General features: G+C 48.0%; 1 protein-coding gene across 2 annotated transcripts in view; it reads right to left on the minus strand.

Moving 5' to 3' along the window:
* Positions 1-922: 922 nt before the first annotated feature.
* Positions 923-21,649, minus strand: part of SH3PXD2B (SH3 and PX domains 2B) — a 123,428-nt gene continuing 102,701 nt past the window's right edge. Inside the window, exon 13 of one of the 2 annotated variants that reach the window (XM_061129478.1) lies at positions 923-2,399. In XM_061129478.1, the coding sequence (XP_060985461.1) occupies positions 2,306-2,399 (94 nt within the window). In that variant the 3' untranslated portion in view covers positions 923-2,305. Of the gene's footprint in view, positions 2,400-6,980; positions 13,650-21,649 lie in introns of those variants that run through there. The other variant, XM_061129477.1, reaches the window with a different exon arrangement.

A 21,649-nucleotide genomic window follows, 5' to 3' on the forward strand; every position in this document is an offset into this window, starting at 1 on the left:
CTCAGGGCTTGGCACAGTTAAGGGGAGGCTTAGGATTAAAAAGGAAGACAGTATTTCTTAACTGGGATATACCACTTCTCTATGAGGGTGTTTAAATTTCATGTTTCCATTCTGATAATATTTTTTAAAAGATGGATAGGCATATTCTAGATCATCTGAAAGTTGGCCTCAACAATAGTTCTGTTAGCAAGTAAACCGTGGTCCCAGACTAGTACTTTCAATTTCATGGGCCATTGAGAAAAGAACCAAGTTTAATTAACTACATGTTATGGACTGAATGCTTGTGCCCACCCCGCTATTCCGGTATTGAAATCTAATCCTTGGTGTGAGCATATTTGGAGATGCGGCCTGTGGGAGGTAATTAGGTCATGAGGGAGGGACCCTCAGAATGAGATTAGTGCCCTTATATTAATAATGGAGGCCAGAAAGCTGGCTTACTGTCTTCCTGCCATGCGAGCATACAGTAAGTCAGCAGTCTGCAAGTCCGGCCCTCGTCAGAACCTGACAATCACTCTGGTCTCAGACTTCCAGCCTCTAGAAATGTGAAAAATAAATTTCTGTTGTTTATAAGCCAGTCAGTCCACAGTATTTTCTTATATTAGTAGTGAACTAACTATTACATTTAGAGTGGATAAACAACGAGGTCCTGATGCATAGCACAGGGAACTATACTCAACATCCAGTGGAACATCCCAGGAGATCTGCCTTCCAGTGCAGGAGTCTAAACATTGGGAGCCTAGAAGAATTTTATTATCTTTAAAATTAGTCGGTACAAATTCAAATTTGAAAAGTCATTCTTAAACATAAGGAACTCCATCTCAAAAATGTGTTCTATGTTCACCCTCCTCACTTTTATCCAACATCGTATGGGAAGCCCTAGCCACATCAATAAAGGGAGAAAAGGAAATGAAAGACACACAAATCAGAAAGGAACAAGTAAAACTGTTACTACTTCCAGGTGACATAATACTATATATAGGAAACCCTAAAGACTCCACCAAACTCCTCCCCCAAAACAAAAAGCAAACAAAAAAACCACCACCACCAAAAACCGTGATAACTAATAACAAATGCAGTGAAGTTGCAGGATACAAAATCAACACACAAAAATAAGTTGCATTTCGATACACTAATAACAAACAGAAAGAGAAATTAAGAAAAATAATCCTATTTATAATTATAGCAAAAAGAATAAAATATGTAGGAATAATTTTAACCAGTGAGGTGAAAGACCTATACACTGAAAACTATAAGATGCTGGGGAAAGAAATGGAAGAAGACACAAATAAATGGAAAGATACTCCATGCTCATGGATTAGAAATATTAATATTGTGAAAATGTCCATACTACCCAAAACAATCTTTAGGTTCAATGCAATCCCTAGCAAAGTTCCAATCCTAAAATGTGTATGGAACCACGAAAGATGCTGAATAGCTAAAACAATCTTGAGAAAGTAAAACAAAGCTAGGTGTCCTAAATCATATGCCCTGATTTCAAACTATATTACAAAGCTATAGTAATAATTGTAGTATGATACTGGCAATAAAAACACACAGATCAATGGAACAGAATAGAGAGCTCAGAAATGAACCCATACAGGGTATACGGTCAATTTGTTGTTGTTGTTGTTCAGTTGCTAAGCCGTGTCTGACTCTTTGCAACCCCATGGACTATAGCATGCCAGGCTACAGTCCTCCACTATCTCCCAGAGTTTGCTCAAATTCATGTCCATTGAGTCAGCGGTGCTATCTAACCATCTCATCCTCTGCCGTCGTCTTCTCCTTCTGCCTTCAATATTTCCTAGCATCAGGGTCTTTTCCAGTGAGTCAGCTCTTCCCATCAGCTGGCCAAAGTTCTGGAGCTTCAGCAACAGTCCTTCTGATGAATATTCAGGGTGATTTCCTTTAGGATTGACTGGTTTTCTCTCCTTGCAGTCCAAGTGACTCTCAAGAGTCTTCTCCAGTAAATGACTGAAACGGTAAATTTTGTGTTATGTTTGTTTTACCTTCACCTTTCCTCTTTGGCAACCGTTAAGTTTGTTTTCTAGGTCTATGCGTCTATTTCTGTAAATAAGTTCATTTGTCACATTTTTTTAGATTCTGTGTGTAAGTGATATCACATGATATTTGTCTTCTCTGACTTTTAAGTATACAATTAGAGGAATTGTGTGCATTCACACTATACAAACAATATACCGTGAATATACACATAACATACAGTGAAAGTAGCTTAGCAAATCCATGTCACAGCAGCAAGGAAGGGGCCTGGTTTTCAGTCTTCTTCAAGGACACACAGCAGCTCTGCCTACTTCCCAAGGTGCAGAAGTGCTGCCTGAGGCATCTTGATCCTTCCAAGAGGCACTTCCACTGGGCTCTCCAAGTGAACATTTTTATGGTCCCGAGATAAACACAAGGAGGAAAATCAGCAAACCTGCAGCTCTTGCAAACGGAAGACCAACTTGGCCTATTTACTCTGCTGAAGATAGTAACTAACACACAGTGTCCAAGCCAGAGTTCTCAGGTGGATGCATCATGATAGAGCACAAACTCAACTTAATACAGTGAAATGCTCAATAGCCATTAAACTCTAGGATCTACAGCAGCATTTTCCAAAGTGTGTTCTGTGAGATGCTCATAAATGTTATGTGAAGAAAATTCTGCTATGAGATACACTTTGTCACATGATTAAACAGGTTACTGCAGTCTTCTGAGAGTCGTGCTAGTGTGTGACCCGGATTCCAAGCAGGGAGGCTTGGAGAACACTCATGTAAGTGTTTGCCAAATGAATCTGACCACACAGGTTCATGCTTTTTCAGGATCATGTGAAGGACTGATGTTTCATAAACCCACTTTGGAAAAACTGGAATTTAGAGAAAAGTAATAAAATAGGAAATGGATATACACCCAGTTAGGGGTCAGCAACCTGCAACCCTTGGGCCTACATCCAGCTGCTTGTTTTTTCACAGAACTAAGAATAACTTTTACATGTTCAAATGGTTCCATTTTAAATAGTTATGTAAGTCCTTGAATAATATTCTGGTTTTGCCTTTTGGTTTCCTGAGCCCCAAATATTTACTATCTGGCTCTTTAAGAAAAAGTCTTTCAACTCGTGTACTAGGCAATGAAAAATATTTAAAGAATGTTCATTGTTTTTGACTCTTCATGGAAGCAGTAATGATTATGAAGTCCTGTTAGAAGTGCCTACTATGTGTGAGGCATGTTGTTTTTCAGTTGCTAAGTCGTGTCCAGCTCTTTCCAACCCCATGGACTGTAGCCCTCCAGGCTCCTCTATCCGTGGGATTTTCCAGGCAGGAATACTGGAATGGGTTGCTATTTCCTTCTCCAGGGGATCTTCCCGAGTAGGGCCCGTGTATTCTAGGGGGGCAGAGAAGACAAACCACTGGAGCACAGTGGAAAACTAGATCTTTCATTTCACGTAGTTTTAACTTATCCTTCACTTTAAATTTTGAGTATTTTATTAGACTACATCATAATTATTATAATAATCAGCTAAAACTAGCCTAAATCCGTAGCCAGTAGACAGTTTTTCAGGACCCTCATAATCTGCTCCCCTTTCTCCTTACCTGAGCTCAGAAGTAGCCAAGAGAGACAGAGGGATTCAGGGACTGGAGAATGAAACACCACCTTTCCTCCTGAGAGAGCTGTGGGAGAATCTGCTTAGGTGAGGTGTGTGGTGTTTAATGGGCTTCCTAAGGCTGAATTTCGGAAATAGTCATGTCCCTTGATCCAGTCACAGGCACCCCTAAAAAGCATAGGATGGCTTCTGTGGGGGCCCCTGAACAAGTAAGCCTTCCACTGACAGAGGAAGAGGGGAAGGGGTGCTCCCTGAAGACATCTGTCCCCACACAGGAAGTGGGGGGCTGAGCTACACACACCTGGCTCCTGCACTCCTAAGTATTGATCTTCTGTATCATTCCCTCTTCTTCTATAGGGAGAGGGAAGAGGGGGGCTGGAGCAGTATGCAAATGGAGCTCTCCCTTCCTGTGGGAAGGAGCCCCAGGCATGGGGTGTGAGAATTTTCCACCTGACAATATTGTATACTGGGGGTCCCCAGCCTCCAGGATCTAATGCTTGATGATCAGTTCAGAGCATTCAAAAGCAAGTCAGTAAAGTCCAGATTCTTCTCCTCTTAAGACCCAGGAGGCCCAGATCCTACAATAAACTGTGTTCTCTGTTTCACTTTCAACTGCAGGGAACCTCAGCCGCACACATGTACAGTCAAGTAAAGTTCCCTGCAGTTGAAAGTGAAACAGAGAACGCTGCCATTAATTTACAGGTCTCTGAAGGAAAACTTGTTTATGAGCTAGAAAACAAATTCCACTTCCGGTGGCTGTTTTCTGAAGTTTCCTACTTGAGTGGTGATCTTGCTATGAAGAAATCCACTCAGAGAGCTCCAAGTTAGACCAATAGCAAATAGGAAGCCTTGAAGTTCATGGGTCTGTTCAAAGAAGCATTAATATTTTGTAGTCACGATGCTGTGAGTGATAGCTTGAAGCCCAGGCTACAGGGAGGGGTGGAGTTACAGCTGGAATTAGGAGGGATCAGTTTGAGTTCGGAACTCAAGGTAGAGATGAAATGTAAAATTTGACCTTTTCCAGAATTTATGACATGAAATAGTACTCTTGCTAGATGCTTTGTGGTTTCAGTCTAGCACAGTTGAAGAACTAGCTATAAATAAACCCCCTCTCAGATAGTCATACTACATGTTTTTACACAAGGAGCTCCAAAGAGTTCTCCAAAAAAACAGAATAAAAAGAGTAACCCCCCCCCCCAAACAAAAACTGAATAACTTAATTTTACCAAGCAATTCTCAAATGTATGTGTTCACAGGACACTTATTTCATTATGTGTTGACATTTGTTTTGGAAGGCACACTTTGGAAAATGCTGACTGGAAAAATTGTAGATTTGGGGGTTTGTTGGTTTTATTCTATTAAGGAGCTATAGCTCCAAGGTCATCCTCATATTAGCTGTGACAATCTGTGAACAACTTCTCAGACTATTAATTTCCTCATCTATAAAATGGGTATAATTCCTACCTAGAAGAATTGCAGTGAAGACTGAAGAGAGAATATGTACAAGGTAACTAGCCAAGGTGGTGCTAGTCGCAAAGAATCCACCTACCAATGCAGGAGACACAAGAGCTGGGTTCAGGTCAGGAAGGTCCCCTGGAACATGAAACGGCAACCTGCTCTAGGATTCCTGCTTGGCGAATGCCATGAACAGAGGAGCCTGGTGGGCTACAGTCCATGGGGCTGCAAAGTCGGCATGGACGGAGCACACACACTCACAACCAGACAATAGCATGTACTCAACAAAAAGTAGGCCTTTCCCCCTTAATTGCAGCATTAGGTTTTGGAAACAGAAAGTAGTTCTTGAATATGACTGTGAATCCAGGAGAGAATTGCATCAGGATAAGAAATGTGCCTAGGTTAGCATTTGGGAGGAGGCATATTATGGGGTAAAAAAGTCAGTTTTAGGGTCAGACATGCCATGTACTAGCTATGCGAGACCTTCAGCCAGTGTCTTCACCTTCCTGAAACTTAGCACCGTCACAGGTATAAAATGCAGGTATCTACTTCATGGAGCATTCTGAGGATGAAATAAAAGTGTAGGCAATGTGCCCCCAGGTCTGACACACAGCAACTGCTCAGAAAAATAATGGTGACATGATCACACTAGTACGAAGCACCATTTTTGAACACTCATACAATGACAGGCAAGCAGCTGAATTTGGACATTTCTTCACAGTGTAGCATACAGACCACTTCCTCACAATGTACTTAAAATTTTTTTTTTTAATTTGGCTACACCAGGTCTTAGTTGCAGCACGTGGGATCTTAGATCTTTAGTTGTGGCATGTGAACTCTTAGTTGCTGCATGTGGCATCTAGTCCCCTGACCAGGGATCAACCCCAGGCCCCCTGCTTTGGGAACGCAGTCTTAACCACTGGACTACCAGGGATGTCCCACGATGTACTTTTAAAGGATGCAGATTCCTGCTGATTCTGACCTTCAGGGGGTGCAGCCCAGGCATGCATACTTTGGCAAGCTCCCCGACTAAATCTTCTGGTCACCAAAATTTGAGAACCGGTCACTGGGAGCCATGGGGGTTGCAAGATGATGAGGTGTCACATCTGGAGCAGATGGACATGAACTAGAGAAGGGATGGGAGAAGAGTGGTCCCTCAACATGAGTTCTGGACCAAGTTCACCATGACCCCTTGGAGTGTTTGCAGGTGTGGGTGAGCGGGCTCGTGCTTGGCATGGCATTCCTGCAACAGGAGAGAAAGACTGGTGAGTGTGCCAGTGCCAAGGCAGACCAGAAGGAGTGGAATGGGTAAGAGACCCCCAAGAGACAAAGTCATAACTCCTGACCAGTTCCCATCCCAAGCCATGAGGCTCTGGGGCCGCTGCGCGCCTGACCCGGGAAGCCATGCCACGTCCATTACCAGTTGTACTCTTGTGACTAAGCGCTCCTGGTTTGGGAGATTTGGGAGAACATGCTTCTTGTTGGGGAGGCGGGAGGGGAAAGAGTAGGGGGTAAACCACATAATGACTTTTCTTATGGGAACAGAGTTTACTATATGAACGAAGATGATTCTTAAGATGCACCAGATCACTGCTTTAGACTGTTTCCTCCAAGGCGGGATGAACATTGTATATAAATGCTCCCCCTTTAAGTTCTTCTGTGCAGGGACTCCGCTTGGTTCCATTGTTCTGTTCTTAGGAAGGTGGGTGGTCGTGTCCTTTTGTTTAAAGATTCACCTGGGACCAAGGAGGCTCCACACTGGTGGTTGGCTTTTTCTTAGCTCAGCCCTTGGGAAAGCCTTAAAACATCAGGCAGTGCTCTCCGCCTCCCAGGAGCCAGGAGCTTGGGCAGTCCCAACCCTGACTACACCCACCACCTCCCTGCCCATCAGCAGGCAATCCCAGAGAGAGGTCCAAACTCCCCGGACACATAAAGTTTTCCATCTTTATACACCGGGCCAAGATGGAGGAGACACCCAGCAAATACAGGGAAGTTTTCTCTTGGTTTCTGAATGCTGCAGTTAAAAGAATCAAAGTGCACAAGAGCCCTATTTCTGTGCAATGCTCAAACTGAGCTCACACAGGCTCCTGTTTTTTGATCTTCGAATCCAGGCCAAGATGTGAGGGCACAAAGCTACTCACCCTTTCTTCAGCCAAATAAAATCCATAGACACATCTTCACAATGAAGCTTGAAACCAGTCAAGCACTCTTTTTTATTAAAAAAAAAAAAAAAGAAAGAAAGGAAAAAGTCTAATGGTAAAGTATATAGTTTATACATGCTACAGCTAATTCATTGTTCCTCACCCCTCCCCCTCACATTATATATGCTCACGTATATTTTTGTGTTGCCACGGGTATGAGGAGTGCTGAGATACCCAGAGACCTCCAGCGTCATCCTGGGAGCAGACACCAGGCGGTGGGCAGTGTTGTCAGTGCCCACTGCTCCTGAAGGCATGCCAGAAACGGCCTAGTTACTCGGTGGCTTCCTGAAGCAGGAAATGTGGGCTGTAGCCAAGGTGACCATTGTGTCATCACCCCCTGAAAATGAATGGGGTGTGGCTATTAACAATTTCTTGGGCACAGTGGCATAGACAGGCACACTCTGGGATAAAATATGGACACCTTTAGTTGTGTTAGAATTGCTTATTGCTGTAATAAGCCTGGCGGGGGCACCTCCTTCCGTATGTTTATAGAAGACCAGAAAGCGAAGGATGCTGGCTGTGGCACTGGGTTTGGTCTCTTCAAAGACAGAAGTTGAGTCCCTTGTCCCTGACTGGAGCCAAAAAGGCTGACTTTGGAGGATAGATAAAAACGGGAGAGAAGGTAGGATGCTGACACACAGTGGGTGGCTTGAGAACTTGGCAAGGTGGCAGCAGAAAGCAGACATTGCCCCTACAGGGCTGGATGGTACAATCTGGGGTTGGACCACCCTGGAGCCCACTGGATTTAACCCTGCAACTCCACAGCTCCGTGATCTTCACGGGCTGAGGCGCATCGGATGTGAGAACCTTAGCCAAGGCAGGAGCACTTCCTCCAGGCCAAGGGAGGGCTCTCTGCACCCTCAGGCCTCAGTGCCAGCCAGTTTCCTCCTCTTTCAGGCCCCACAGTCTGACGACAGGTCATCTTTGGTCTATGGTATATATGGCTGTTTGCAGCAGAAGCCCTGAAGGATGGGCCTGGACAATCGAGGAGGGGACAAGACTGCCACACATGACTCAGGCTGTTTTGTGTCCAATGTCACAGCCCAAAGTGAAGGGCAAGACCTCCCAGAGAGCAGCCTGAGACTCGGAAACAGAGAATGGGAGCTGAGCCGAGCCACGCACTCCTGCCCTTGATGGTGCCGACTTGGCAGCTATTTGAGGGCAGGAGCCATTTCTTCTCCATCCCACTCAGAACAAACTGGTAAATACTAGAATGTCCCATCTCAGCCTAAGCACAGGGCCTTCCAAACTTTGGGGGGGATTTGGCATTGGTCCTTTAATGCGGCGAGTTTGTTTTCCTACATTCTACTTGATGAGGAAATCCCCAGTGGGCCCAGAAATGTTTTAAGGCCAAGAATTTGGCCTAAGAAACCAATCACAGGGAGAGGCTTTGTGGAGGACGCCTAACACACCTACTGGAAGCCTGGCAGGGCTCCAGCGAGGCTCTGGTAGCGCAAGGCATTAAAAGTGCTTTGAGCTGCAGCCCAGCTCTCCCCAAGTCTCACCCTGAGACCAGGACATAAATCCATCAAATGGCAAATAAATCCAGAGTAAAAAACTTGAGCAAAGGCTTATTTTATCAAGCAGTGGTCCTAAAACTCTGTTTTTCCCAAAGATCTGGCACTACCACGAGCTGTAGTTTTGCCCTAGGACATAAGATAAAAGAGCCATCCCAAGGATGCCTGCCTTTTTTGGACTGGCATTTGGCCTGTGACCTACTGACATGTGTGACTGTGGGGCCGGGGAGGAAAAATCTAAATTAAGAAGGAGGGTCACTGCTTCCCTGAAAGCACCGTCGTTTCACTGCTGATGGCAGAGGAAAGGTCATGGGCCCTGGGGAGAAACACTCCCGGATTCAAGTCTCGGCTTGGTCACTGTTTGGATGACGCTTCATCCTCTGAACCCCAATGTTCTCATTGCAGATTGGGGCTGATCCTATGCACCTCACAGGGTTGAAGTGAGGAGGAAGTTAAAGGAGGGAGTGTTGAGGCACCGGTAACCCGCCCGGTGCTCGGCACGGCAGATACTCCCATGACCCCACGCCATCCCTATGACAGGTGCCACAGTGGCGACTCCAGGTCCAGGAAGTTTGCATTTGTTCCATCAAAGGCTCACAGAGTGGTGGCTACAGTCCCGGAAGGTGTAAACCTAAGTCCTCAGGTGAGGACTGTGAGGGACAGCTCCTGGCCACCGGGACCATCCCCGGCGGCTGCCTGGGAAAGGGCCATCACCGTGACAGGAAGAGCAGAGAGACAAGACTCAGGCTGCAGAGGCATCCTCAAGAAAGAATGGTGAACAGAGAGAAGCGTGGCTTTAGTACCTTCAGTTCATGTCAGAATAATAATAAAAGGTAAATTCTTTCAAGTGCAGGGAAAACTTTCTGCCCTGGGAAAGGGAGAAGCTGTCCTTCCCACCTAGCTGACCCCTGGGAGGAGGAGATGAGGTCAAAGACAAACCCCTTCAGTGGCATCTGCACCCAGGAGCCCAAGCTCTTCACAGCCAGGATGGAGCCACCCATGGCCTGGTCTACACTCAGCGCCTGGCACATAGTAGGCGCTCACAAAATAGTAGAAAACTTTCATAAAGGCAGAGAAAGAATTGGAGAAAAAAAATTGAGAGTTCTGTCTTTTGAAAGGTAGTCAAATCCCATATAACAGCTTCACAAATGGTGTTTAAACCAACGTGGGTCAAAAACTCAGGGAAACATGCTACGGGGCCTCCTCCCAAATGAGGGGACCTTGGAGGTGGGCGGCCCTCTCCCGTTCTGCCTCCTGCCCCTGGCTGCTACTGACCCCCTACAGTTCTGGGCACAGGGCCAATGGCCAAGGGGGTGCTGCAAGGGAAGCTTGGAGCCCTGTCCCAGACTCTGGGGTGGGGGATGTACAGACCTGCTGAAGGAAGGAGTAAAGATGCTCCTGTGGACCAGGGGAGGCTCCTTCTCCTGCAGCAGCATCCACAGCCCACGTGGCAGTGAGGGGGGTGCCGGGGGGGCGGGAGTCGGGGGAGGGCGGAAGAGGACTGTTTGCACATCAGTCCTCGGCACTGCGAGCAGCCCCCCTGAAGCCACAAGAACACGCAGCAGATGACGACTCTGAGTCAGTCTCTGGGGCAGGACAGGGCTACTACTTGTCCTGCAGAGTGGGGGGCACAGGGCGGGTGCTGCCCTCTCACATGGTTCTCCAGCCCCACCCCAGCCCAGGCAACCTGGGCCACAGACTGCGGGCTAGGAGCCAGAAACCCTGGGTCCTGATTCTTGTTCCGTACTGGAGCTGTGCCTCTGTGTGCCTCAGTGAGCCACATCAGTCAAATGGGTGCAAGGGCTGCCCTGGGTTCTTTCCCACGAGACCACAGAGAGGGAGAGTGCATGGAAAGAAAAGAAAAGAAAGAAAACTGCTCTTCAAGGACCAGAGAGCAGCAGGAAGTAGCAGGAGAGACAGAGGTTCTGCCTGGCCCCTGGGCCCCCTGTGGGGCTACTGCTTAACTCTGCTGTCTGTTGGAGATCCAGCCGCTGGCCCTTGAGCCACGGGGGCCCCTTGGGACTGGCATGTGAGACCACCTTGGCTCCCCTTGCTTCATATGCTCTATCCCCTGGGGGGCACCAGCACAAAAGCAGGGAGCAGGGCTCTGTGGCACCACCAGGGTGCTGGGCAGCCCCTGGGTGGTGTGGGGGTGCAGGGCAGCCTTCGCAGATGCCACAAGGGGTTGGAGGGGTGGTGGGAGTGGGAGCAGCCACGTCGCCCCCTGATGTACACCCGGGCAGCCCGCCGGCATCTCCCTCTCCACCGCCTGGTTGTCTGTCACAGGGCACAGGCATGGAAGTCAGGCCAGCCTAGACTCACACCCTCTTCCCTCCTCTTCCCAGCTAGCGTGCCCTGGGGCACACTGAACCCCAGTTTCCTCATCTATAAAACAGGTACACTGGGTCAGAGAGGGCTATTGTGAGGGCTCTACATGAAGGGAAAGCGCCACGGACAGCGTTTGGCACCAATTAGCTACTCAGCAAAGAGGAGTTCCCAAGGCGCGTGGCCTGTGAAGGGTCCCCTTTCTCAAACAAACTTTGAGATTCTTGTACTAGGGAGGCAGAAGTGAAAGGCCCCCCCAAAAGCAGACTGGGGACTCTTGTTTAAATGCCTTGGGTTGGACCAGAGTCTGCAGCAGGAAAGTGAAGCATGCTTGGAGCTGGCAGCACTCCTCTAGAACTGATCAGGGTCCCAGAACAGAAGGGAGGACGGCTGGGCGGGCCTCCAGGCCCCATGCCTGGGGTAGCTGCAGCTGCTTGAACCTGAGAGGCCCGGGGACCTGAGGCCTTGGAGAAGAGGACACCTCCCTGGGGCCAGCAGTGGAGCCGACTTCTACACGAGAAAGTTCTTTCTGGGACCAGGCATTTGGGAGGCGAGTGAATCAAGTCGCTGGACATGAATGAACTGGGTAGGAAGCTGGGGACGTTCTCAGGACTCTGATCCAAGCAACGAGAAACCCTTTCTGCAGTTTCTCCAGATGATGGGTTCTGGTCCCAGAAGCCTCAGAGAGTCAGGGTCCCACTGCTGGGTGGGCAGGGAGCTGCTGGGCGGCAATGCCACTGGCCTTAAGGCAGGGATGTTGAGAGAAAGGGGTGTGGCCTCGGAGCCTCCAGGGGATGCTGTGATGGGAGGGATCACTCTCCACCCAGGAAAGAAACCACAGTATTCCAGTCTTCCTTCCTTTGACGCTGCGTGGAGGATGATAAATTAAGAGGCATATTAAATATGTGGGTAAAGCCAGCAGGGACGCGCAAGACCTCCAGGCATGAGAGGAGGCGGCTAGGGCTTCTTTCTGAGATAGTTGGAAGGAATCCACCCTTCCCAGGATGGGGCCCCGCTCTGGACCTGGCAGAACCACCAGCCGCTGCTGTTCTTTTCCCGGACCTCGAACACTGTCCCCTCCTGGAAGCCGCTGGTATCTTGGTCGCCTTCAAAGTTGGCCACGGCCACGTACAAGTCCTTTGGGCCGTCGGTGTTGGGGAAGGGGCCTGCAGCCACTTTCTCCTTGTTTTCTCCGGACTTGCCCATCATCCGCGGCCCTGGCCCACCTTTGCCTCGCATGTCATCCTGGCCCCCTGAGGAGTTGGAGAGAAAAGGTTTGGCTTTCGGTGGGACAAGCAGGGCCCGGCCTGGGGCAGAAGCTGCCTTGCCTTCATTGCTCTCCCGCTGCGGCCCTCTGACGTCTGGAAGGGGCCCTCTGACGTCTGGAAGGGGCCCTCTGACGTCTGGAAGGGGCCCTCTGACCTCTGGAAGGGGCCTAGGTGATGAGGAGGTTTTCTTGGGGGGTGGCGGTCTCCGAGGCGGAACCACAGGTCTCTGGAGGGAAGCCTCTTGGAGAGGGACTGGTGCGCTTTTGGGCACAGGATCCGTGGTCTTGGCTGGCCTCGGAGGGGCTCTGCAGGGCGCCTCCTTTGGGCTGGGCCCCTCCTGCTTGCTCGTCCTGTCCTGGGGACGGCCAGGCCCCTCCCCTGGAGGGAAGCCACGACTGAAGGCCCCATCCTGGCCTCCTCCCGCCTGATGGCTGCTCTCTCCGTCTACGGAGGCCTTCTCCTGGGACTTGGCAGGCCTGAGCTTGCTCCGGAGGTTACAGATGTCCACTTGGTCTTCGCCCTGAGGTGGCTCTGTCCTGGGGGAAGGAGCTGGTTTTGGTCTAACCTGAGGTTTAGACTTCAAGAAAAGGTTCTGGGGAACGGCTTCTGGCTTCTCCTCTGGCGGGTCAGCTTTGGATCTGGAGATAGGTCGCAGGTTGGGCTTCTTCACTTCCTTGGCCAACACTTTGTGGCCACACTCCAGCCCCATCTCATTTTTCAGCTGGAACAACTTGCTTTTGTCAGGTTTGGGCTCTGGTTTCCTGCTGTCCCGGGCCGGCGGGGCGTGTTTGGCTGGGATCATTGGCAAGATCATGCCAGGTGGCTTGGGTGAAGAACCCCTGAACTGCTCCATCCTCTGCCGCTCCTGTAGTTCCCCTTCTGACTTGATGATGGATTCTTTTCGGGGAGGGAGGCTGGGTTTCTCCTCTAGGTCAGGGTCTGAGATCTCCTCATAGCCTGCACACGAAGACGTGTCTGAAGACGCCTTCCTCAGCACCTCCTTACCACCCTTCCAGTCTTTGGCCCACGGCATCCCCGAGTCCCCTGTGCCATGCGGGGCGTCGGGCAGGGGCCGGGAGGGGCCGCTGGCTTCACTGCCCGAGCTGTTCTCCATTGCTGCCGCATCCCCCAGCCGGAGCTGTGCCACCTCGTTGGGCAAGGGAGCCAGAAAGTTGGGTCTCGAGGCATTGCTAGTCTTCTTATACTTGTCAATGAAGGTTGCTGGGGCCCAGCCCTCCTTATCTTCGATCTGAATGTACCACCAGCCGCTTAAGTTCTTCTCAATCACCTGAAAGGTAGGGCAGAGGAAAGCAGAGTAAGAACGGAGGCAGGGCCAGGGGCCAGGATGGGCCGGGAGAACCACATGCAACTGAGGTTCTAGAATCAGAGACTGTTTACATTCTGCAGGTTCCCAGACCCTATCTATGGTGGGGGGGGAGGGGGGACCATCCATGGAGACTGCTGTGTATAAGAAACATCTTACACAGGGGTAGGTGCTTGTCTACTTTTGGATTCCCCCAAAAGCAGTCCTTGAGACATGAACTCTGGTGTAGGTAGTCAATTCGAGAGATGATTCCAGGAAGCCCAAGTGAGGGAAGGGAGAGCCACTTAGGAACAGGTTAAGGCTCTAGGCCAGTGGGGCTTAATCCAACAGGACCCTATGAGAGACAGTGCAGAATCAGACACTGGGGGTGGGGACACTGACCTCCTGACTCCTGGTCCCCCCACCACCTGGACATTAACCTTCCTCCTTTCTGGGTGGTGCCCGCAGGCGAGCATAGGAGGTGGGAAGCAGTCAGGGGGCTGGGATGCAGGGCAGGCCACCAGCAGTGTCTGCTAAAATTCTGAAGTGGTTGAAGACAAACCCCCAGGACAGTCCAAACTAGCCTTGGTCATTGCTCCTTTGGTTGAGCACCAGACAAAGAAGCTGGCTGGTGTTCACAGGCAAGGTGTATGAAAAATGTGCATCCTTAACTGTGGGAGTCACACCTGCTCATGTTTGGATACAGGGGAACCGATGCTGATGGAAGTGAAACAGACTCCCCTCTCATCTCTCTTTCCCTCTGGGACACACACTCATTGACTGGAATGGTGGGTATAATCACTCATATTATTTAAGATCTTATGTTTCCTGTCTCCTTTTGGCTTAGTACCATGTGGCTGAATTCACACGGGTGAAAGGTGTACATGCTCCATATTATGGGCTGCACTGAGGCCCCTCAAATTCATGCGCTAAGCCCTAACCTCCCTACCTTAGACTGTGACTATATTTGAAAACAGAACTTTTAAGGAGGTAATTAGGTTAAAATGGGGTCGTTGGGGTGGGGTCATGAATTGTTATTCCTTATAAGAGGAGATTAGGACACAGAACATCCAGCATGAGGGAAGACCACGTGTGAACCCAGGGAGGTGACCGGCTGTGAACCAAGCAGAGAGGCTAAACCTGACACCTTGACCTGGAACATCCAGCCTTAAGAATATGAGAAAATACACCTCTGCTGTTTAAACCAACCAGTCTGTGGTCTTTTGTGAGGGGAGCCAGAGCAAACTAATACACAGCAATACGTCAGCAGGCTCTGTGCACGGGAGAGCTGACTGATTACAACCGCCCGAGAAGACAGGGATTTTCACGCCATTGTACAGATGCAGAGCTGAGCCCCATGAGAGCTGAAGAACTCGCAGAGGCTCACACAGAATGTCAGGGGTGCAGGTGGGAGTCAAAGGCTGGGGAGCAGGCTCCCGAGCCTGAGTCCTTACCACAACCCAGCCGTGCCCTGGAAAGTGGACCCTGCTCGGGGCGGAGGGAGGGAAATGGTGCCTGAGGTGAGAAACCGCCGAGGCTGAGGGCTGTGGGTGCAGTTCTGCTGCTGCACTCTGCTGCCCAGACCAGACAGGAAGGGCAGCCACAGACCCAGCGCAGGAGCAGAGGCTGGGCTCAGTTCTGGCCGCCTGAACAGCCCCGGCCAGCCCCGGGCCTGAGACGCCACGCCACGAAACAGAGAGGAGGCGAAGAAGCAGCACGCCCACTCGCAGGGTTTCCATGATGGCCACAGAAGGGAGTGTGTGCAATAGCACTTGCTACAGAAGGGAAAACGCTACCTACTAGGAATTAAACTTCAGGGGAGAGCACTGCGAACGCAGCAGGCACGTGGCAGGCATATATTCAACACGTCCCACTGGAGTCTCTCCGGGAAAGGGTAATGAGAAATGGAAGTCGCCAGCACCTTATCAACACATGCTAGCTCTGGTGATGATTACAGGTGATTCTTGGCATACAAGTCATTGCTGGCACATCCGTAAATTTAACAGCTCTAAGTATGTACATGAGCAAATGAAAACAGAACAGTAATCAAATTAATACATCAGTGAGGATTTGTTAAGCTTATACTCTACCAGGTACCGTGGCAGAAGCTGTAAACATTGGATGCAGCATGTGATCTTAGTTGCAGCCTGTGGGATCGAGTTCCCTGACCAGGGGTGGAACGCAGGCCCCCTGGACCCCCGTGAAGCCCCCATGTACCTGTGTTCTTACCCGTCACGGATGGTAGCTTCATTTACTAGAGAGAAGCGAAGAGCTGCTGCGAACACAGACACACCTGTTTTCCTGTGCCTCACTCGATTGTGCTCTACAGACACTGCATTTTTTTTTTTTAAACAAATTGAAGGTCTGTGGCAACCCTGCATTGAGCAAGTCTATTGGTGCCATTTTTTCAACAGCAGTTGCTCCTTTCATATCTTCCTGGCACATTTTGGTCATTCTCACCATAGGACTGGAAAAAGTCAGTTTTCATTCCAATCCCAAAGAAGGGCAATGCCAAAGAATGTTCAAACTACTGTGCAGTTGTCCTTATCTCAGATGCTAGCAAGGTTATGCTCAAAATCCTTCAAGCTAGGCTTCATCCGTATGTGAGCTGAGAATTTCCAGATGTACAAGCTGGGTTTACAAAAGGCAAAGGAACCAAAGACCAATTTGCCAACATTCCTTGGCTCATAGGGAAAACTAGGGAATTCCAGAAAAACGCTGACTTCCTTTTCAGTGATCCTGCTGAAGCCCCCGACTGTGCACGTGTGTTTGTGCCGGTGCTTAGTCGCTCAGTCCTGTCTGACTCTTTGCCGCCCTGTGGACTGTAGTCCACCAGGCATCTCTGTCCATGGGGTTTTTCAGGCAAGGATACTGAACTGGGTTGCCATTTCCTCCTCCAAGGGATCTTCCACACCCAGGGTTCGATCCCGTGGCTCCTGTGTCTCCTGCATTACAGGCAGATTATTTACCCGGCCATCAGGGAAGCTTTTGACTCTGTGGATCACAACTAACTGTGGAAAATTCTTAAAGAGATGGGAACACCAGACCACCTTACCTGTTTCCTGAGAAAACTGTATACAGGTCAAGAAGCAACAGTTAAAACTGAATATGAGACAACTGACTGGTTCAAAATTGGGAAAGGAGTATGACAAGGTTGTATACTGTCACCCTGCTTATTTAATTTACATGCAGAGTACATTATGCAAAATGCTGAGCTAGATGAAGCACAAGCTGGAATCAAGATTGCTGGGAGCAATATCAACCTCAGGTATGTAGATGATACCACTCTAATGGCAGAAAGTGAAGAGAAACTAAAGAGTCTCTTGATAAGGGTGAAAGAGGAGAGTGAAAAAGCTGATTAAAATTCAACATTCAAAAAGCTAAGATGATGGCATCCAGTATCATCATTTCATGGCAAACAGGGAACAAATGGAAGCAGTGACAGATTTTATTTTCTTGGGCTCCAAAATCACTGTGGACAGTGACTGCAGCCATGAAATTAAAAGACGCATGTTCTTTGGAAGGAAAGCTATGACAAACCTAGACAGCATATTAAAAAGCAGAGACATCACGTTGTTAACAAAGGTCCATATAGTCAAAGCTATGGTTTTTCCAGTATTCATGTACGGATGTGAGAGTTGGACCATAAAGAAGACTGAGGGCTAAAGAATTGGTGCTTTCAAAATTGTGGTGCTGGAGAGGATCTTGAGAATTGCTGGGACTGCAGGAAGGTCAAACCAGTCAATCCGAAAGGAAATCACCCTGAATATTCATTGGAAGGACTGATGCTGAAAGTGAAGCTCCAAGGCTATGGCCACCTGATGCCAACAGCTGATTCATGAAAAGACCCTGATGCTGGGAAAGACTGAAGGCAAAAGGAGAAGGGGACAGCAGAGGTTAGATGTTAGATGTTAGATAGCATCATTGACTCAATGGACATATATCTGAGCAAACTCAGGGAGATAGTGAAGGACAGGGGAGCCTGGGGGGCTGCAGTCCACAGGGCTGCAAAGAGTCGGACAGGACTTAGTGACTGAATAACACCATATTTCAAACTTTTTCATTGTTATCATATAAGTAATGGTGATCTGTGATCAGTGATCTTTGATGTCATTGTTGCAAAAAGATTATGACTCACTGAAGCTTCAGATGACTGTTAACATTTTTTTAGCAATTAAGTATTTTTTAAACTAAAGTCTGCACATTTTTTTTAGACATAGAGCTTAATGGACTACAGTGTAGTGTCAATGTAACATTTTTTTTTGGCTCCACTGTGTTTGGCTCCAAAATGTTTGGTAAATTTTGGTAAAGAAGGGAAAGTGTTATCTACTAGTAATTAAACTTCATGGGAGAGCACTGGGAACGCAGCAGGCACGTGGCAAGCATATCTTTAACACGTCCCTGACTAGGGACTGAACCCACCATCCCTAAAGTGGAAGCGTAGAGCCCTAATCACTGGAGCACCAGGGAATTCCAACATAATTTTTATATGCACTGGGAAACCAAAACATTCACGTGACTTGCTTTATTGTAATTTGGCTTTATAGTGGTGGTCTGGAACTTAACCTGCAATATCTCCAAGGTTGGCTTGTAAAAGCAAATGCAAAATCACAAGAATGGAGATGAAAGAAAAGAGCATGGACTTTAAGACAGGAGAGATCTAAGCTCAAATCCCAGCTCCACCACTTCCTAGCTATGTAACCTTGGACATTTACCTAACCTCTCTTTGTCTCAAATACATGTATAAAATGGGACTTCTGTGAAGATTAGTTATCAAGGATATAAGGGACGTGGCATAGATAAGTGCCTGTATCGTCATAACGTCATTAGTAAAACATGCTTGAAGATACACAGACCACACAAAGAACTAAGGTATTCCTATAGCTCTACCGCTAGAACACTGTGCTTCCATTAATGAATTCTGAACACTACGATGGTGTTGAACTGAACCAGGAAGCAAAACTGAAAGAGAAGAAAACAAAGGGTAACAGTGTTTATCATGTTAAGAGAAGAGTACCTGGTTAAACCAAAAACTCTAGGGACAACTATTTCTCGCCCGAGTCCTTTAAGTCACCACTGGCAGAACCCATGCCAACATCATAGAACAATAAAGCAGAGAAGTTTCAAGGATGGGTTACATCTGTGCTTCTGGAAAAGAATGCTGGGTATGTGAGCTATTTATTGGCTCAGCTTGAGCAAAAACAGACAGGATAAAAGCCAGAAACAAGAAAGGGAAATGGGTCTGCTTGAAGTGGGGGTGGGGCCTTGAAGGGAGACTCCCCAGCACCCCAGAAAACCCCAGGGATCCACTCACTCCCTGTGACACACAGTCAGCCCTCATGCTCAGCACAATGTCTGGGATTCCCGGGTGGATTTTGTAACGTTCTAAGCCAATGAGTGCTGGTACTTATCAGCAAATGTCCTGTTAGCTGGCATGCTCAAACAGTGGTATGTGTTTGCAGAAAATGCTGGAAACTCGTAGTCTTAAAGGAAAAGGTTTTATCATGGTTTTCAGCACTCTTGGGGAAAAAAACAAAACACTTTTATAATTTGCAAAGCGGACTTCTGGTTTCAAGATGGGAGATGAAATGAACAGCAGTTTCCTTTTAGTGCAATAAAGCCAGGAAACGAATAAATGAACACAAAGCCAAGCTCAGAAGGAGGCAGAGAAGAAGTGAGTGGACCAGGAATGGATGGAAGCTGTAAGTGGGGGCAGTGGCCCAGGAATGCTACAGGGGGTTCTGCCGCAAAAGGCCTGCCAGGCTTCAAGGAGGTAGAATCTGGGATTAGTGAGGTCCAGGGGATTGATTAAATGGGATACCAGGGCAGAAGCAACCATGCTGGTTGACCCCCGCTGTGCCCGTCATTCCATTTCTGTAAAGCAGGTGGAGAGAACGAAGTGATTGCTCACAAGTGGAAACAGTGGAAAGGTAAGCTTGGGTCAGGGACATGACACTGCTCATAGTCTCTAATCTGGCACCGAAGCCACTGGAAGTCAACCAGCCCCTTGGAGATACTCCCCAGCTGGGCTTTTGACTGTCTGTTGCCTCTTTTTGTAGAGCCCAAGTACTAATACCATGAAAAGAACTGAAATAAATACCAACACCACTGCAAAGGATTTAACATTGAGGAAAGAGATCATGAACAATAACACATTTAATATTCTTAGACAGATAAAGAACAGTATAGAAATCATGAAAGAATAGGCTATTGTGAAACATGAACAGGTAACTCTGAAAAATAATCAGTAAGAACTCTTGGAAATAAAAATGATAATTGCTGAAATAAAATAAGAAAGAGACTGAATTGTTTAAAAAACAATTAATGGACTAAAAGATGAAGCAGAATATGCCAGGAATGCAGAACCAAGTGATGAAGATGAAAAATATGAAACGAAAGTGAAGAGACATGTAGTTCTCATATTGTTTCATAACCATTCCAGAGGGGAAGAATAAAAAGAGTGAAGATAGTCAATATTTAATTATGTACAAGTGGGAAATTTTATAGGTAGATCTCCTAGTCCTACAATTGAAAAGATCTACCATATGCTGAGCAGGATGAAAATAAAGAAAGGAACCTAGACATGCTTTAGAGAAATGTCAGCATTTTAAAGACAGTGAGGAACCCCTGAGAAAATCAGAGTAATGACAGCTAATGAAAAAGAGAACAAGGAAGGCTAGCAGCACCTCACTAGCAACGGTCGATGCAAGAAGAGAATGGAATAATCTACTCAATGTGCTGAGGGAAGATGACTGGAATTCAAAAGTCAATCACTGAAGAATGGGGGAGAATAACATTCATTCCTCATGTCAGGAAAGCATTATGGGGCTTCCCTGGTGGTCCAGTGGATAAGGATCCTCTTGCCAATGAAGGAGACACAGGTCTGATCCCCGGTCTGGGAAGACTCCCCTGCTCGCTGCAACTAGAGAAAGCCCGTGTGCAATCACAAAGACCTAGCACAGCCAAGAACAGAATTAAAACAAGAAAGCATTATGGACACAAATAAGGGCCTGCCCTTCATTAAGGACTGAAATGTATGGACCTATCGTGCATGTGTATGTGTTTGCAACCCTATGGACTGCAGCTTGCCAGGCTCCTCTGTCCACGGAATCTTTCAGGCAAGAATACTGGAGTGGGATGCCATTTCCTCCTCCAGGGGATCTTCCCAAACCAGGGATCAAACCCATGCCTCCTGTGTTGGCAGGCGGATTCTTTACCACTGAGCCACTTGGGAAGCCCACACAGACCCACAGAAACTACCAAAAGGGTAGAGAAGGGACACCATTGTGAACCCAGGGAGGCTTCCCAGATGAAGCAGGGATGTGACGAATAAGTTGGATTTTGATATGCCAAGTTTCATTCAAAGAATGGCCTTGAGTGCCTTCCATGAGAAAGCAGGTGGTGGGCTAAGAACTAGGTTAAAGGCAGAGAGGGACAGGGAAGCCTAGCGTGCTGCAGTCCATGGGGTCACAGAGAATCAGACATGACTTGGTGACTGAACAACAACTAAAGGCAGAGACAGCAAGAGAGGTGGGGCAGGGGTTCAGAGGAAAGCAGTGAAAATAAGGCTGATCAGTGGTGGGAGGAGGAACAGCCCTTGATCGGGAAAGATGTTTCACATCAGAATAACGTACATGTTAATAACAGCAAAATGGGAGAACTGGGCATAGAATTTATCTTGAAGCCCAAGCAGGATATCTTGAGCGTTTGCTCTGTGGACTCGAAGTTAGTAAGAACAGATTGGGAGAAAAATAATAGGACCAGATAAAAACCCTTTTAGAGTCTTGGAGGTATTTCTCCTGTCCCCTCAGTTTCTCTGTGAGAATTGGGATTTGAATTTTATAAAAATAAGTTTGAGAGGCTTCAACTCAGGTTCTTTAAACACCACTTCAGACAGCCCCCCTGATGTCTGCATGGACTGAAGAACACTGGGCGTAAGAAGTTTCTGGGGCAGCTTGGGCAGAATCAGTGGTGGAGAGGTGCAC

This window comes from Dama dama, chromosome 25, assembly GCF_033118175.1.
Source record: "Dama dama isolate Ldn47 chromosome 25, ASM3311817v1, whole genome shotgun sequence".
Taxonomy (NCBI): Eukaryota; Metazoa; Chordata; class Mammalia; order Artiodactyla; family Cervidae; genus Dama; species Dama dama.